Source organism: Corythoichthys intestinalis, chromosome 3, assembly GCF_030265065.1.
Source record: "Corythoichthys intestinalis isolate RoL2023-P3 chromosome 3, ASM3026506v1, whole genome shotgun sequence".
NCBI classification, from domain to species: Eukaryota; Metazoa; Chordata; class Actinopteri; order Syngnathiformes; family Syngnathidae; genus Corythoichthys; species Corythoichthys intestinalis.
This window is the reverse complement of record NC_080397.1, coordinates 29,108,359-29,127,654: the sequence shown is the minus strand read 5'-3', so window position 1 is coordinate 29,127,654 and position 19,296 is coordinate 29,108,359. Positions and strand designations below refer to the sequence as shown.

The 19,296-nt window shown below is 37.5% G+C and overlaps 1 protein-coding gene across 2 annotated transcripts in view; it reads left to right on the top strand.

Annotated features, from left to right (window-relative positions):
* Positions 1–2,226: 2,226 nt before the first annotated feature.
* Positions 2,227–19,296, top strand: part of lifra (LIF receptor subunit alpha a) — a 33,438-nt gene continuing 16,368 nt past the window's right edge. Inside the window, exons 1-7 of one of the 2 annotated variants that reach the window (XM_057831573.1) lie at positions 2,227–2,384; positions 14,415–14,552; positions 14,664–14,800; positions 16,268–16,418; positions 16,517–16,792; positions 17,713–17,836; positions 17,939–18,072. In XM_057831573.1, coding sequence (XP_057687556.1) covers positions 14,471–14,552; positions 14,664–14,800; positions 16,268–16,418; positions 16,517–16,792; positions 17,713–17,836; positions 17,939–18,072 — 904 coding nt within the window. In that variant the 5' untranslated portion in view covers positions 2,227–2,384; positions 14,415–14,470. The remainder of the gene's footprint in view (positions 2,385–14,414; positions 14,553–14,663; positions 14,801–16,267; positions 16,419–16,516; positions 16,793–17,712; positions 17,837–17,938; positions 18,073–19,296) is intronic. The other variant, XM_057831574.1, reaches the window with a different exon arrangement.

Here is a 19,296-nt window from a genome sequence, read left to right as displayed (position 1 = left end):
TCTCGATCGATGTGCTAGACTGATCTGCAGCTACAGGAAGTGTCTAGTTGAAGTTATTGCTGCCAAGGGGAGGGGGGGGGGCACAAAATATTAAATGTGATGGTTCACTTACCCCCCCCCCCCCCCCCCCCCGTGTCATTGTTTGCATACTATCCTCATTAAAATATGTAAACCTATAAATGTTTGGGTGGCTTTAGTTAAGGCAGACACTGTTTTTTAATCTGTGTGATTTTGACAAAGCTCAGATCACATTTGGTGGTGATTTTATGCAGAAATGTGATGATTCCAAAAGGTTCAGATACTTTTTCATACCACTGTATGGCAATTATATCTCATGTTGGCTGGCCTCTTTTATTTTTAGCCAAATAAATTCACTCACTGGCTGCCATCAACGGCGCCTTAAGTCCAATTCATTTTGACTGGGACCGGGCGAATCGCCCATTCCACTCCAAATGGATTAGACGTCGGGAGTGTCAATGGTACTGGAAGATGATAGGACTGAACGATACAGGATAAAACGGACATTTTGCAAATTTTTGGGGGGTTGTGATATATTGCAATATATATTGCGATATTGAAAGTAGAATAATTTTCACTTGATGACTTCAATGGTTATGTTTGGGAAGACTTTGGTTTACTCTTACTTACTGTGACCACGTTCAATTCAATTCAATTCAATTCAATTTTATTTGTATAGCTCTATATCACAACAAGGTTGACTGATCAGAAATCGGGCCGATCGCGCCATTTTTAAGAGGAATGGAATCGGGTGAAAAGTATCGGGTTTTAAGTTTTTTTGCTTCATGCTTGGACAGCCTCTCACCCTCCCTCCTGCCAAGCAGTGCAACCAAACTGTTTCTCTTGGTCACCAGTGCAGCTAGCGTTTGGTACCTTAAGTTAATGATGATTGACAAGTTTGTAGCTTTGATCTGGCAATCTACAATCAAAGGCACAAACGTGCTAATCATCGTTAAGCTTGGTACACTGCCTGAGGTGTGCTGTGGCAATTCATTCATTGTGTAAGTGAGAGGCTGTTCTTGGCAGCGTGAGCGTCAAAGCCAAAAAGAAAAACTATTTTTTCGGTATGAGATCGGGACTTAAAATGTGGTGACTCAGACTTGGGTGAAAAACTGTGTGATCGGGACATCACTAATTATTCATATTATACAATTTAATCCAGGCTAAGGGGGGGTTTATCTTTGAGTGATATATATTGGTGTATACAAAAGGGACCCAGGAAGCCATGTCTCTGCACAATTTCTGCTTTTATGAAGAAAAACAAAAGTTTACATTAAAATAACAAAAAACAATCACACGCCCTGGGATGGGACTAATGCGCATGCACGCATTGCGATGGTGGTGTTGAAACGATATATTGTGCATGCCTAGAAGATGCAGATCGAATTTTGATGTCCAGCAGGTGTCAGTATACAATGGCACAGCATCGACATAGTGTCAACACAGTGTGTCATTGAGTCTACACGCTTCATATGGCCTCACGAACACATCACTAGCATTTCCACATCACTTCCAGTTGGTTTTGGGTCACTTCCTTGGTAACTCATTGGCTTCTGTTGACGGCCCCAAGCATCCTATCCACTTTGACTGCAAGGAGGTGGATGAATGGAGGTAAATACGGATACGAAAGTGCGCACTTGATCACAGAAATCTACTGTTTTACATCGCAAATGTCAAAATAAAAGCATGTGATTTTCTATGTACAGTATGAAAGAGCTATAACGTGCCTGACAGGCAGAACAACCCCACAGGCTGGATAGGACCCCCTGGTGGTGCTGATTCTGGCCCGAGGGCCGTACATTTGACAAAACTGAATTAGAGCACAATATGCCAGGAATTTTGGGCCCATGAAAAAGAAATATTACTGAACCCCTGTATGGCCAGTGAAACAAAAATTGTGCTGTTTACATAAACCTACACATTTTTATTGATCATTTTGGCTATTATTTCCCTTAAATTATATATTTCTCGTAATATTTTTGTACAAAGTATACTGTTACTTACGGCCCCTAGTAATGGGCCCCTGTCAATGCCCTTAGAGTCCTTCCCCTTCACCCTCGCCCCTATCGGCGCCCCTGGAACTAGTCAATAGTTGTCGTTCCCTTCTCCGATCGTACTTGAATGCACCGCGACAACGCCCTTTCTTGCGGTTCCAGGCTCTATTTGTCGAATCCTATTGGTCCGTTGAAGTGCCAATCAAAAACTGCGTTCCCATAATCCCAACCCACAGGTTTTCTATCCATTGGAATTGGGTTTGCCAGACAACGCGGGTCCAAGACAGTCCCACACAAAATACTTAGAAATCACCGCGACAATCGTTGGATTAAGTTGTTCCTGACATCACAACGCACTGTTGACCACATCAGGTATGATTTGTGTCCAAATTGAGCTCATAATAACCGTTAAATGATATTGTCGGGTGTCCCCCATGCCTTGTTGTTGGCGGCCCACTTTTGATCCCCTCAAACGTCATTTCAGCAGCGTTTCTATGTGCGAATGCTGTTCAAGGAGATGGTTTCATATCAAATGGCGTCAAAAACAGTAATGCGTTTAATACTTAATACTTCATCTATCCAGAAGAATGATGCGACCCCGTCCCATCACTGTCCTCTGTGAATTAAAAGTCACGACATTTTACTGCTGCTGACCGCTTGCTAATGCTAATGCTAATCTTATTCTCATGATGCAATGCTGACTGGTTTGTTTGTGGAATTTATTTTCAACCTTAGATACTTGGATCATAATGTCTTAATGTTGAACAAAGCTCTATTTTGTTTTTAATACTGTGTATATTTTTAAAAAGTTAATTCAGATATATATTTTAAAATGCTAGTTTACCATTGCAAGGCACTTGACAGTTAACATATTCATTGACATTTTTTTTTTTTTTTTTTTAAATTTCCAACGTGCGACCAAAAACACTGAGCAGGTATAAGGCACACTCATATATTACATTAGAAGTGGAACAATTAATTGATTTATTGTTAACCAGTTCATCAAATATTTGATTATCACAACAACTTTTTTGATACTGTAATTATGGATGATGTAGAGACCATTAAGCAGACTGATCTAGGGCTGCAGCTATCGATTATTTTAGTAGTCAATTAATCGATGAACCATTAGTTCGAATAATCGAGTAATCCGATAAGGAACATTAAATTACCTGAGCTGAGCCTCAAACGGTGTAAAAAAATAAATAAATGATGATCTATGTACAACAAAAGAACAATTGGCTAACTTACATAGCAAAAGTCCGCTAGTTTAAATGCTATAAAATGCTAACTTTTTTACAATGCTCTTAACAAATGGTTTAGACACATATTCCCACAAAAATAGGCTAAATATACCTAAACTAAATTACGAATGCATTAAAAAAAACATTAGCTCAAACAAAAACTTAGCTCATGTTGGTCTTAACAGGGAGCACTTGGATTCAACCATGTGAAAGGAGGCAGACTAGAAGGTAATGTATCCACCCAAATCAATAAAACTAAATGCAAACACTTTCAATATAAACCATTAAAACGCCACTTAAATGAAACGAATACTCGAAGCAGCAAAATTTTATTCGAATCTTTTTTTCTAATCGAATACTCGACTTAATCGATTAATCGTTGCAGCACTAGACTGATCATCTATTTACTTATCCAAAAATATGTTTGACCATTATCTGACATGTTATTGATCACACCGGTAACTGAATCGTTATCATTTGATTCAGTTTTGTTCAATTTTCTGTACTGTCGATTTGAAATAATTTGATGTGATGGGAAGAAAAAAATCATTGATTCAGCAATAAATATGGTTGTAAGGAAAAAAAAGCTGCCTTTTAGGGAAGAACTTACTAATAAAACATAGGATCTGTGAAGTGACTGCCTGCCTTTGCTGGTAAGGGTTGACAATTTGAATCATGATACAAAGTAGCTGAACTTGAAAAGACCAGCTAAAAATATCTTGAAAAAGAGACATTCTGGGGATTTTCAAAGCAACCCTGATAAATCTGTATCAAAAATGATGACAAATAATGGAATAAAATAATTAAATAATAATTAAATACTGTATCTCTCATTGTTACAAAATGAGCTGCAAGGTGGCTGACTGGTTAGCGTGATGGCTCACAGTTCTTTGACCAAGCATTCAGTTCTGGGCTCCGGCCTTGCTATGCGGAGTTTCTATCTTCCCCTTTTGCCTTTGTGGGTTTTTGTAAGATGTGTTCAAACTGACCGCGTTTTGCATGCAACACGCAAATCCTAATCAGATCAATATTTTAAGTGTCGTTGAAAACAGTGCATCTGATCATAATTTTTATCTGAAAATTGATCGGATTAGGAAAATCTTGTCCATGTAAATGTAGCAATTGAGTCACACTAAAAAGGGCAAAATATTAAAAAACATATATGATACCTGTCATGCAAACTGTCTGAAATGTTCACATTTAGATTCCCCAAATCCTTCATATGCAACCACTGAGCAGTATAAATTTGCCTTTGTATAATGTCAAGGCTGTTTACAACGAATTTGTCAGTAAGGTTTTTATACCGCACTCTGGTGTCTCTTGGTAATGGAAACTTGGAGAAGTAAATGACCATTACAGACAGCAGCTCCTGTTACACTAGCCTGTAGTTTCATTCTCCTTATTCGCTTGCAGCTATGTTCATATAGGATGCCATGTTAGGTTTATTGTTAGAAGGGCAACTGTTAAACCTCCTTAGATAATCAGCTAGTGACACTTTCGTAGGTTTCCTGTTGCCAGTGTATTGTATGATTAAATGCTTTAAAAAAAAAAAAAAAAAAACTGGAATGGGAAGGAAGGAAGGAAGGACTGGTTGAGTGCTACAGCTTTACACTGGATGGCCTTTCACTAGTTATGTCAGCGCATTGGCATTTTCACACACAGGCCCACACAGAAAGTCACACTCAACTCTGTTAAGTTATTTCGTTCCGAAAACATCCGGTCATCCTCCAGTTCCCATTCAAAAGACAAAATCTGGATTGTGGTGGCTCAATTTTCAGCATGTTAGTGCAGTACATACCTATCAAGTTAGTGTGTATCTTCATTTCCTTTGTGGAGATCACATTTGAAGTATGTAATATAGATTTACAAGGCCGTTAATTGTCCCGTTTTCACAATTCAGAAGCATCTCAAATAGTGCTGCAACAATTAATCGATTAACTCGAGTATCCGATTAGAAAAAAATATTCAAATTAAATTTTAGTGCTTCGAGTATTCGTTTAATTAAAGTGGCGTTGTAATGGTTTATTTTAAAAGTGTTTGCATTTAATTTTATTGATTAGCGTGGATACACTGCCCTCTGGTCTGCCTCATTTCATATGGCAGAATCCAACTGCTTCCTGTTAAGACCAACGTAAGCTAAGTTTTTGTTTGAGCTGATCTTTTTAATGCATTCATAATTTAGGTTATTGGCATTTTGCCATTTTTTGTGAGATTATGTGTCTGAACCATTTGTTAAGAACATTGTAAAAAAAAAACAACACGTTAGCATTTTATAGCATTTAAGCTAGCGGACTTTTTCTGTGTAAGTTAGCCAATTGTTCTTTTGTTGTACATAGATCTTTTTTTAATACCGTTTGAGGCTCAGCTCAGGTATTTTAATTTTTCATGTTCTTTATCCGATTACTCGATTATTCGAACTAACTAGTTCATCGATTAATCGACTACTAAAATAATCGAAAGCTGCAGCCCTAATCTCAAAGCTTTTTTGACCACCATCACGAGACACATCAGCTTAGTTCTCTCTGTAGTATTTAAGAAGGAACTTTGTGTGTTCTTGGCTTTTTCTTTTTTTTTTTTTTTTTTCTTTTTCACATTTTTTTTATTTGCTACCTTAACCTGATGGGTTCATGTAAAAAACCTATTGTGTGATATAGCACAAAAACATATCCACCACCAATAGCCTTGTACATGCCGAAATTCTGGGTGGTTTTCTAAGTTGACGCCTCGAAACTGCCACGACTGCATCTTTGCCCTAAACATTAGACTTTGGTAGCACAAATGAAAAATTATTTGTGTGACGAGCAATGTTATAAAAAGTTGCTAAATAGGACCTTAGAGGCGTTGGATGTGCGCGTTCCATTTTTTTGGGTGGGTTGAAAATTCCCAGAGGTGGTTCTCACCAGTAACTTTTCAAATTCTTGTTCTGTCTTTCACTTGTCCCGGAAAAGTTGCTGAATAATTAGTTGCTAGTTGCAAAATAATTGAGTCAACAGTCTACTATTTTTTTAATGGAATCAGCTAGTGAAATACAATATGACGAAATTTATCGTCAAAACGATATAAAATAATATACTGTCATGAGGATCTCATATCGCCATCATTGTCATATGTTGGGCAGAAAGCAAATGTACAAGCCTGTAGCTGTTATGCACTTACTGGTCACGGTTAAGTGACCTCTAGATGTCTCATAACAAGCATGCCTGATAGAGGAGAAATGATAAATCAATTTGAAACAGTCTTAGATCTGTGTTGTGAACAATCTGAGTACATCAGTCTGTGAAGGCTTCGATCATTAACAAATCCGCCACTGTTCTAGTTGCACTTGCCTTGTGTTTATACACCACACCTCAAAACTAAAATTAAATGACCACATAGAAAGAAAACTAAATAGCATAACTAACAATCAATGAAACAACTGGAGCAGTAACTGAAGAAATTATTATCACAAAAAAGTGAACTTTACAATTTACAATATTTTTTTTACATATTTTGCTTTGCAGCCAATTGGGTCAAAGTTTCATGGTAGTTAATTTGCTGTATGGTACCTTCAATTGGTCTTGAAGCCAAAGTGATAAACAATGTTGAGAATTCTATGGCAATTTGTTTAAGATAATTACATGAATCTGCTTGTGTTACTATATAAACAAAATGCAACAAGTGCTACAAGGATCATTTGTTATTCTTTTTGATTTAGAAAGAATAGCTTTCCCAAAGTGTTTGGCTTTAAACAGTTTCTTTTTGGGGGTGGGGTGTTTCACTAGCTAAGATAATTTTGCATACACTTGGTTTATCTATGTGGCAAATAAGACTGAGAAAAGTGAGGGGGGAAAGCTGTTTGTTGTTGTTTTTTTCATCAAATTTAAAAATAAAAAATAAAAAACATATTGTGGCATATCGCACTTGACGAGTTAATTTTCTAAAAGCATCATTGAGAATCATTTCAGGACACTATTTCAAACTGAATTTTTTTCGTAAAGTATAAGTTAAATTTTGCAGTTGTCTAATTTTGATAAACCGGATAATAAAACAAATAAAAGATCATTTAATTGGAACAAATCACATGTCAACCAGTTTTCAGGACTGTATTGTATTTAATTTTATTAGACTCCTGGTGGAATGTATCATAGTCAAGAGCTGTGCAATTTTAGGAATTTCATATGCAATATTTAATGTCTGTGCTGAGGAATTATTAAAAAAAAAAAAACAGTAGAAGGGCTGGAATATAAATGTTAGAAACCATTTTAGGTGGTAACAAGGTCTTAGTGTTCTCCTGTTTTCCTTGGGAAGCGAGTGGACAAAAAGCCGTGAACAAATTTGGTTTCTGAGAAATGTTTGCACTATAAAGAGCATTTTGACATTTTCCCGTAGCTCTGAATGGTCGAGGGCAAAAACGTCCGTCCAAGTTGGTGAGACAAGAAAAAAAGTCTTGTCTAAAACGGGAACACTGTTGGAATACAGATCAAGCTCTAGCTTGGTTTTTGAGTGCTGACCACGTTCTCGTTGTTTTCCTCATTTGCGGTCGCATTACTGTCCACTGCCCTGCAAACACATATTGATTTGTCTGTGTGTTGCAAGCATTTGAAGCTCTCAGTTTTCTTGGGTGCTTTTCCCAGAAACTGCTCATTGTCCAGCTTCCAATCACAGGTTGGGTTCATTGGATGTGGTGGGGGTGACTTGTGAGGCGAGGCGTTTTCTGCTTTTATGTGGGGCGGACCACCAAGCTTGCAACCAATTCAGAAACCATCCTGGTGCTGACACATGTGCATTAGAGAAACACTGAGTCCTGACAACCATACTATATTTATGTGTCGCTTTGACTTGGATTTTCATCAGTAGGTGCTGCTTTAAGTAAAACAAAACACACAAAAACTAAACAAAGCATTGTTGTTTTTGTCAACGATGACGATAACGTTTTGTTGACGAACATATTTTTCATGACTTAACAATGACGAGATAAAAACGTGTCTTGGGTGACTGCAACATAGACGATAGCCAGTTTTTGTCTCACAAGCCAAGCTCGAGACGAAAATGTGTCAGTTTCTTTCATACGTTCACAATGCGTGACATTTGCTTATTGTACGTGTTATGTAGTTAGTCTTTAGTTTACGTGTTCACAATCACACATCCTGCGATAGGACTATTGCGCATGCGCACATCGTGATTAGGGCTGTCCCAAACGACTAATTTCCTCCCGATTAGTCAGCCGACTATTTTTACGATTAGTCGACTATTCTAATAATAATAATAATAATAATAATTATTATTATTATTATTTTTACTAATTTAATAATGAAATTTTTGTTAAAGCTTATTAATTCACAAAAAACATTTTGGAACACCTAAATTCTTTATTAACGTATAAATAAATAACATAAATATCAATAATAAATCACAAACAATGAGGTCAAATGCTGCTGGCATTAACTGGTGCAAAAAAATGTAAACGGAAACACTGTGACTTCACCTTTTTAACAGGAGTCAAAACATTTCTTACTCTTTTTGCGGTATGTCATTGTCTATATTGTTCTAAATGTTAAAATGAATTGCAGTGTCCCGGACAATCATTTTCAGAATACTTTGTGTGAGTTCAGATGCTCTTTCCGGTGCGCATTCCGCATTTTTGGGGGAGGGGAAAAACTGTTCAACTTTTGTTTGTTTTAACCTGAAAATAGATAAAGTAGAGGGCACACTGAAATATTACAATTATTTTGAATTAAAGGCACACATACCCACAGTAACAAAAATTAAATATATAGTATTAATTTTATAGTATACTACTATATGTAAAACTTTATAATTTTAAATAACTAACATTAGTGCAGTCATGGATTACAGTAAGCAGGCCAGTGGTGTTTCCATATATATTTTTTATATTATGTATGTACAGGATATATGTATATATTTTCCCTAAGTGGGAGCTTCCATGATCCTAATAAATTTAATAATAATTAAAAAAAAAAAAAAATTATATTAATTATTTTATTAAATAAAAATGCGCGTTGATACGACGCACATAAAGGCAACTTCCATTTAAAAAATGGTTAGAGAGTTGTATGGATTTACAATCCGCTAGCTTGTTGTTTCTTGTTGTCTTCGAAAATTATACTTAGGTGACGGCGCTTCAAGTGTTCGTTTATAGCCGACGTGCTACCGTGGTATGCGAGCTCAGCTTAGCAAAGAGTACACACAGTGGCACCCTCCATATTTTCCTTGAAATAATTCCAGGCTGTGGTTATTCTGGTCCGCTTTTTTGGCTTTTTGCCGCTTTCACGTGTAACCATCTCTGCCCTTTTTGGAAATTGGCGGTGTTTTCAACTCCTCACCGGCGATTCACTCGGCTCGTTGTCGTCGGTTTGTCTGGGTTCGTCCGATTTCCTCCTCGGGAAGGTGGCGGCGTGCATAAAAACACCGAGAGGCGTTGGATGGCTCTTTAAGGATACTTTTAGTGACCAAAACAAAAACGTGGGGGATGGAGCCACTCAACTCGGCGCTACCCGCGCACTTTTCCAACTCGCCGATCTCGCTCCCTCTCTCTCGCTCGCTCGCCCACTTTCTTCCTCTTTGCTTAATCTGACAACGACGGTCACATTGAAGTAACAGCGGCCCCCTTGGGGGTGCCAGTAGCAACCGCTTGTATCGCGAGCGCCTGCCATTCTAAACTTTATCCGCATGTAATTTTTTTTAACCCGTCATTACCCGCCGACGGTATTTTTTTCCCCGTCGACGCATTTACGTCATCGATGACGTCGACAACGTCGACTAGTCGGGACAGCTCTAATCGTGATGCCAATATTCAAACGATATATTGCACAGGCCTAGTTTGCATCAATTTTTTAATGTGTATGCTGTATAAATTATTTATAAACAATTTTGATTTGAAATTTTTGAAACCCCCTCATTTAAAAAAAAACAAACCAAAAACAAACAAAAAAACAACTAAAACCTTTTGAATTTTTGCAGATGAAGTCATCTTGAGTATTCCTCGACTACAAGATGACGAAAACTGCTTGAGTATTTGTCGACTAAAACTAACCCATTTTGAAATGACTAAAATATGTCTAATAGGTATTTTCGTTCAAAAGACGAAGATGAAAATTAAAAGGGCTGCCAAAAACGACACTGTAACACAGTCAAATCCTTTTCAAATAGAAGAAACCACTAGCTAATGATTTTATATCCAAATGCTGGCCTGGGGTGTTTTGCAATCATGGATTGAGTAGTACCTGAGAGTATTCCTTTATTTATCATGCTTGTCCAAGCTTGTCCATTGAGAAAGCTACAGCACCTGTCTTACAGTTGAACACAACAAATCCGAGAATTGGTGACTCAATAAGTTCTTCAAGTTCAAGGCTCTAAATACTGTTTATGTCATCTGAGTTGATGCTTCTCATCATCCATAACTTTACTGCCAATCTCTCAAACCTCTCTTTCCATTTGGACTGTGTTCTTCTTTCTTATCTTATCTTGATGCGATTTTTTAAAAACAACATAAGTCCTACCAGACTGGCACATAGTTTTGTTGGACTTGTAGAGCAAATTGATTTTTCGTTACTTTGGGCCGTGCAATGTGTTTGTTGAAAACGTCAGTGGAATTTTGCAATGAATATTTTCCATTAAGTACATGAAATTTTTCTAGGGCATAAGGGGTTCATCGTGAGGCAGCCTGTGCGCTAAAATCACCAATTAACTGTCAAGGTTCCATGCATGTTCGTTTTCATAAAACTAATAAAAACAAAATATTAAAAGTTAAACAATTTATTGCCCTGATGGGGGAGTCTAGGGGCATATTCATACCTACCCTGTTTGGTTCAGACCAAACCCAAAACGTTTATAGTGCACACCTTTTAGGCCATCAAGTCAAGGCTGGCTGCTAGGCCGTTGCCAGGCATTGGAAAGAATCTTATTTAGCAGTCTGTTGTCAGATAAGACATGATGGAAGGACACTCCGGTTTCTCTCCCTCCCTCCTCGTTCTCATTTGAACCAGGTATGGGGATAGTGATTCATTATCTTTTTCTGTCTCATCTCCTTTTTTGCTTCTCTAAGAAACGTCAGCGGTCTCGTATCAAGCGCATCCCTGCTTGAAAAAACTGTGTCAACTGCCTTGTAATCAGTGATGGCGCCCAATATGGCTGTTTTTGGAGTATTGGATTTGGTCACAAGATTGGATCCAATCTCCACTGTTGCGTGTTTTCAGTACCGTTGTGCTTTTCGGCTGCTATAAATGATACAACTAGGCAAATACGCCAGCTGAGTGACAGTCTCTCAATAAACTCATTGTAGTAACAGAGCATTTTGTAATACTTGTAAAAAGAACGTTTTTGAGGAGATACCAGCAGGGTTCTGTTTAATACAAAAAATAGGTTTTGTTATGTTTTTGGGTTGCATTATTTTTTGCATTATTTTTACTGCTCTAAAAATATAGGTATTGGATTGTACCGGCAAAACATAGCTTGAAAAAAAAAAATTGGATCGGAAGAAAAAAATAAAAATCAGCATCGTGACATCCCTACTTTTAATAGACACATCTGAATGTTTTGCTCCTTTCAAGTGTTAATAAGTGTTATTAAATATTTCTTCTCTTTACATGGCTCCAGACTAACATTTTTTACTAGGAGCACAGTGGCGTCTAACTTAAAATTTTAGGGGCGCAAGCAAAGGATTCATGGGCGTACACTGTAAATAAACATGCAAAGTATTCGTCTAATTTTCACTGTTAAACCCTATAAAGGCTGAGCATTTTTTTGTGAAATTAGGGGTTGATTTTTCTATGAGTATTTATAAACTGAAACAAAACTGTTCAAACATGCCTTGTTGTACATATTTCTATTCCTAAATCATGAAAGGGTTGTGCCATGATCTAAAGTTGAAGAACTTCTAATGCTGAATATGGAAAATCACACACATTGCTTGATTACTGATAACTATCTCAGTAAGGTTTGACAACTGATAAGTAGTTGATAAGAAGTTCAGCAAATGAGCACGGAGTAATTTACATTCCAAAAATGGCACTTTTTGACAATAGTTTGTAAACAATATTATTATGATGGAACTAGAAAAATTTTCTATTCATTTGTACATCTGGGAGAAGTCTGTTCATGCCTCTAGCTCTACTTCTCGCATGACCTCTCTTTCTGGAGACTCCTTATTAGACTCTGCATAATTTACTGCTTGAACTCTCCTCCTACGGGCTGGATGGTCTTCTCCTGGTGTTTCACACCTTCTTCTACCCCTGCCTTGTTGTTGTGATGCCTTACTTCCAATATAATTATGATCAAAATGAATTATTCCTGCAGAGAGAGGATTTAAAACTTTATGGATGCAAGATGGCGACCACTGACGCGAATTTCGAACTTCGGTTACGATGCGACAGTGCTGCCATGAAAGAATGAAAAAGCTACTATTTGTCTAATACATTGAAAAAAAACCTGGTGTATTTCCTTGATAAAATCATTATAACAATTTGCACTTACTTTTATTAAGTAAAATTTACATTGTTACTAGTAAATCCACCATTTTTTTCAGTATACTGGCCAAAAATGACGTCTTTATGACAAGTACAACAGACGTTATGGCCCACAGAAATCAAGGAGACACCGGTGTCCCTGATTGTACAGCGCAGAGTGTTTTGGGTTAACCGATAAATACTTTCATAATAAATGCAGAAAAAAATACAAACTTACGAAACTATATTTTACTATCCATCAGTTTTGACATCAGTATACTGCTTAGAAATTAGATTAATATGCAATTTTTTTTCTATTTTTGTCACTGTCACCTGGCACTTCAAACAATCAGCAATGGATTTATTGATTGACTAATCAGGTGTGACGATACTGACCAACCCAGAATTTGATATCCACGCGCCACACTTTGTCAACGTGGAGGAACGCATCATTTTAGCATTTTGCGACCAGCACATACTTGATGATACCTCTCAGCATGATTTTCGGGACATAAATAAACATAAATAAAAAAGCAACAGTATTAGAAGTTGTTGGCGCTCAGAAAAGTCCGGAAATGTATAAATGAAAAGAATGAAAGAAATTGAATAAGGCCTCTAAAGTGAGTGCAAACCAGTCTTAAACACCACTTTGCCTAGATTTGGTCCACGCACAAAATAGGGATCTGCGTTTCTTAACCTTCAGCGAACCCCTGTGCCTTACTCATCAAACCTCTGGGGTTCGATAAAACCCCAGTTTAGAACCACTGTTTCAGATGTTGCAACATTCTCAACATTGCAAAAATAAAGTACAGTAGTGTAGGCATAGTAATTTTTCAAATACAATTGTTTTTTCCCATTCAGATAACTCATTTCTTGCATAGCACTGCAATTTCTGAGCCCTTAACTCAGTTCAAATGAGTGTGACAGGGTGGGACAGTTTCAAACGTCCATGAAATCCAAAATATGTTGGGTCCTGAATGAATTTTCTTAATTTTGCTCCTTCCTATATACAGTATTATATGTCCCACCAATGATTGATGAATTATTCAAGCAAAAAAGGTGCTTTATACTCGAGAAATTCCAGATTTTTTTTGCTTTTCACACTCTGGTATATTTCATGAGTAAATAAATGGACATGGAGATTTTTTTAAAAACCTGTCCTGTTCAGCTGCTTAGACACGGAGAATAGGAATATGAGTGTCCTTATGGTCTGAACAGTTTTAATGTATCACATGGGAGTTTGATATACAGTACTCCCATTGTGGATGTTCATTACATTTTATTTATTTGGAGCAAGCAGGAAGGGCTTATGGGGGAACAGAAAGGAAAGAAGTGGGCAGAAGAAGAGAAGAACGAACAACATAAAAAGTACATTGTTACATGCCTATGCTTAGATGGATGGGTAGGATTGTTAGGTCTTGGTGCTTGTCTTTGCTGTACAAGTTAGAGTAGGGATCTCATCGTGCACATGCAGGTGTACAAATACTGTGGTGGGTGTATTTTTTTCAATGGCTTGCTTGTTCTAGCAGGTTGGTACGCTTGCTTGTTGAGTGATGGTTCTTCCAGTTAACATAAGAGTTGATGTGCGGGAACAATCGTTTTTCTCAAACATCCAGCTCATTCAAAACAGAAACTATCCAGTTTTTTTCCAAGACTTACAGTAAATGGCTAAAATTGGTTATTATTAAAATATATATTTTTTAATGTTCTTACAGATTGCTCTGCTTTCAGCATGGTGCTGCTGTAGCGCAAAGGACCACAGTCACTCGCCATGCCTCAGTTACAAGACAGTCACTGGACTGTCTGGCTCATCTGTTGTTTCCTCTCAGTGGTACACATTCATGCGCAAAATGGTGAGAATCTTCATTTTACGTTCAATAGACATTAAATATTTTTTTTTGCAGATTAGGTTGAACTTGAAATAGCAGATGCAGCACGTGATGTGTTTGCTTGTTTCTCCTTAGACTTGACTGTACCCCAGGAAGTGACCCTGACAACTAACATGCTCATGCAGCAAATATCCTTATCCTGGTTGGGAAGCAGCGTCACAACGTTTGATGTCATGATCCTAAGGCCTGAACTAAATGAAACGGTCTTCTATGTGAGAGCCACTTTATTTTTCTCTTTTATACTGTTTTGGGCTCCTTCTAAAACACTTATCATGGTTGTTAAACAGTGGTAATTTTACTACTAGAACCCTAATTTAGCGCAATTTTGCACACGTTACATGCTTTCGTGTGTAGTACTTGTACGGTTCCCCCCCAAATGTAGAGATCCACCCATATGGGTTTTTCAGGACCGATACCGATTATGTTCCACCGTTCTGTTTCAATATTTGATCATTAACTAAATTTACCTCCTTGAATTGATCATTTCACCTCAAATATTGTCCAGTTTACCATAGACTTCATAATATATTGACGGGGCACGGGGCCGATTAATAGGGGGCCTATCGCCATCAAAGCTGACCGAGTAGAAACGCAGACAAAGAGCTTTTTACGTTGAAAATTCTTGTGAATAAATGCTTAAATCCGTGAATTCTTTATAGATATGGAAGTAAAACAGTTTAGCTTCTTGGTAAAAGCACAAAAAAAACCCAGGCATTTAGCATTTATTTTACGTAAATATGTCGAATGTGCTGCTAGTCTTTAAGCCACTGTGGCGCCGCCTTATCACCATGAGCAGCTTTTTACGTTGAAAATTCTTGTGAATAAATACGTAAATTCCTGAATTCTTTATAGATATGGACGTAAAACTGTCTCGATTCTTTGTTGAAAGAGCAAAGAACCGGGCAGTTAGCATTTATTTTTTTTGTAAATATGTCGAATGTGCTGCTAGTCTTTAAGCCACTGTGGCACCGCCTTATTACCACAAAGAGCTTTATCCATTGAAAATTCTTTATAGATATGAACAGTAAAACAGTCTTGATTCTTGGTTAAAAGCAAAAAAACGGGAAGGTAGCATTTATTTTACGTATATATTGCAAATTATGATGCCAATGCCGTAGCGGTTAATTTCTCCCATTGATTTTTTTTCACAACGTTTCAGAATGCATGCATTGTACGAAAAATATAATAATTAACTTGAATCCTCGAACAAATCACTCCTGAGACGATCCTTCCTGTTTGTTTGCGGTACAGCTTTCGTACTTTTTCACCTTAAATCTGGCATTGGATCGCTGCATGTGTTTGAGAATAACTGCGACCGAATTCGATTGACTGAAGCGAAATGTGGGACGGTCCCCTACTTCAAGGCGTGACAGTGTCTGGGGAATGTGTCGCGTCAATATCATTATGAAGTCTTTGAGTTCACCCATGAACATTAATTATTTGTACACTGATCAAAATAAATCATAGGAAGAGTGCATTGCATGTCTAATCAGATAAAAAACAAAAGTCTGACTCATTGTACTTTCACTGGGACATAACAAAATGGCCATACGTGGAAACCTGGCATCAGTCTGGATTTACCAAAGCAATAAATTATGTACGGTGTGACTAATCCCAGAGCTCCTCTTGTATGACTCTCTCCGTCCACTTTGGTAACGTTCTTGTTTTCTCGGTTTTAGGACACTCATTTGACTGTGAACAAGACAAATGGTCGGTACGAGTGGAATTGGACATCTGCAGAACCTTTGGAATGTACCTCATTGTCTGTCCAAATCCGCTCCAGAGAGGGGACAGCAACGAGTGACTGGAGTAACGCTCAGATCCTTCAAGGTTGAACTGCTGTCTCCTCTGTGCCATCGTTATATAGAACATTTATAGATTTGTGCTCTTGATTGATTGCCTTCCTCCCATTGTGTCTCCTGCTTCAGGAAATGATCTGCCCACTAATGCCAAGTTCCAGTTTTACCCCCAGGATAGAGTTGTGCTTGCAGGGAGCAGCACCACTTTCTGTTGCATTGTTGCAGAAGGTCTGCGCTTCGGATCGATCCATTACGGTGACGTAGCTCAGAACGCTACACGGCTCAGCCGGCGGAGTTATAGCGTGACGGTGACTGACCAGCCTACATCTATCATATGGGGGACCAATGTCCTCTGCCAGGACATCGAGAATAGTGGAATGGCTGGAGCTGTGATTTTTGTTGGATGTGAGATTAATGCTTAAATGTGCTTTTTCATGTCATCTTCTTTGATACCTTAAAACCACATTGTTTAGGGATAAAATATTCTATCACAATTATTCCAGAATTGAAGGACATTTTGGCTTCAAAAATTCTTTAGAAATTCGCTTTGACTTTCCCGATTTGCTGCTCCTTATTTGTCAATAATAGGTCTTACGGCCTAATTAACTCAGTTTACAGATCAATTGTATTTTTTTTTTTTTAAATCAAATGATGATTTTAGTAGTTTCAATATGTTCTGTAATCACAGTAATATGTTTGCAAATCCATACTAATGTTAGCTTTTTCTCATGAGTTGAAGCTAGTAATTGGAGTTGCTACTGCTGACCTAGAAGACCAATTTATCTATGTAAGTAAAGAAAAAAACATGCATTAATTCATTTCCTATATCGCTAATCCTCACGAGGGTCAAGTGGATGCTGGAGCCCATCCCAGCTAACCATGGGTAGGAGGCCAGGTAGATCCTAAACTGGTTGCCAGTCAGTTGTGGAAAAATATATGCCTTATTGTCTTATTCTGCACGGTTGCATGATTTGGAGTGAGACATTTAATCAGGGCAAAAAAATATATAAATATATAAAAAATAGAAGGGTGACCATAAATTTGAATTCTTTTTGAAAACTGATGTCAAATCCAACATATCTTTAAATTTGGTCTAAGAACAAGTACATTTACTCAGAAACTGCATGTCTTAATATTATTTTGTATGCGTAACCTTTGAAATTTGATTGGTGGGATGTAAAATGTGCTCTCAATTCTGGAAAGACCCTCACATTTGATCCATTATAAATACCAGTCTGCTAACTTACAGTTGCAGATGAGTTGCTTTTTCCCCCCAGTGTTTCTGATTAGTTACTTAATACATTTCTTTATTATTAAATCTTCAGATCCACCTCTGCTCAGTGATTTTAAATGCGAGACTTACGATTTGGTGTCAGCAGTGTGCCAGTGGAACAGGCGAGACACGCGATTACATGGAAAAAGGAGAACACGTTTCTCACTGAACAACAGGTACTTTGTGCGCTACTCCACGTCAAATCTTAAATACTGCCCAGTGGAGAACGTCCTCAGTATCAACTCAAATGGTATAATAATGAGTTTTTATTTGTGTAGGAAATGTGCAGAGACCTCCCTGATGGAGATAAAGTCGTGTAATTCTGAGCTCTGGGAAGGTAACTGGACGCTGGAAGCTGTGAATCCTCTGGGACAGTACAGCGTATTCGATTCAGCAGACATCCGACACAGGGGTGAGTGACTCTTGCCCACCTCATTGTGAAACATGAATACACATTTCTGACCAGTGTTGTTTTTGCCAGCCCTTTTACTGTATTGGCCAGAATATAAGATGGTCCTGCTTATAAGACGACCCCCTTGTTTTTTTTTTAAGACTCAAGTTTGAAAAAAGACTTTTTGAACACCAAATTAATTTTTATACAGAAAATAATTACAGTACATCTGAAACAAATGATTATAACAATATATTTGGGAGAAAAAGCTTATTAAATCTTAATATCTGAACATTTAAATATGTAAACTAAAGTGCAATCACATTCGTAAATGAATGGCTTCTGGTTTTTTAAATGTAAATAAACCAATCTATTGTGATAAAATAACAAAATTGCAATAACTGCATTAACCATCAAAATGGAGTAACTAACTGTAACTGTAGTCTTGAAACAAATCTAAATAAGGAAAAATATTGCAATAAAATAATGCAAACTTGTTAAACTTGAGAGTAGCTGAGATTCGTCATGACAGAACATCGCTTCAATGATATCTGGCGCCATCTAGCGTCGTGAATGAGTATAACGTTTAGACTGCAAATATAAGACGACCCCCACTTTTTCAGTCTTATTTCAATGCAAAAAAACAACGTCTTATATTCGGGCCAATACGGTAATTTTTGTCTTAGTCGTTTGGACGGAAATACTTATTACCGTAGTCTTCGTTCTTAGTCATATTTTAGTCATTTCAAAATGGGTTAGTCTTTGTCTCATTTTAGTCAATGAAAACTCAAGACCTTTTCGTTCGCATCTTTTTTCGAACAATTTGGAATGAACAACATTGTTTATCAGTAATAGAATACAACATACGTTTTGAAAAATGTATGCAAACTATCATAATCAAAAGCAGGTTCATACTAGCACTAAATCAGGAGCAGGTCGGTCTACACTACTAGCCTACTATTATTAAAAACGAGGTGTAAACTGCTACCAAATTATGTCCAAACGATAGAACGCAGCAATTCTTCCTATGATAATGCACACACAGCAGAAAAACGGTAGTGTTTTCAATTAATTATTCCGACGTGGATGCCACCAACTGTAAACTTAAGGAGTACGCTCGCCACGCTGAAGCTAATGCTAATGCTAACGCAAATGCAATGCTAACTCTATGAGTTATAGTCATAGTGTAATGATCAGTAAAGCACAGACCTTTGAAGGCTAAAGCAACATAGCATGTTCTCTCAT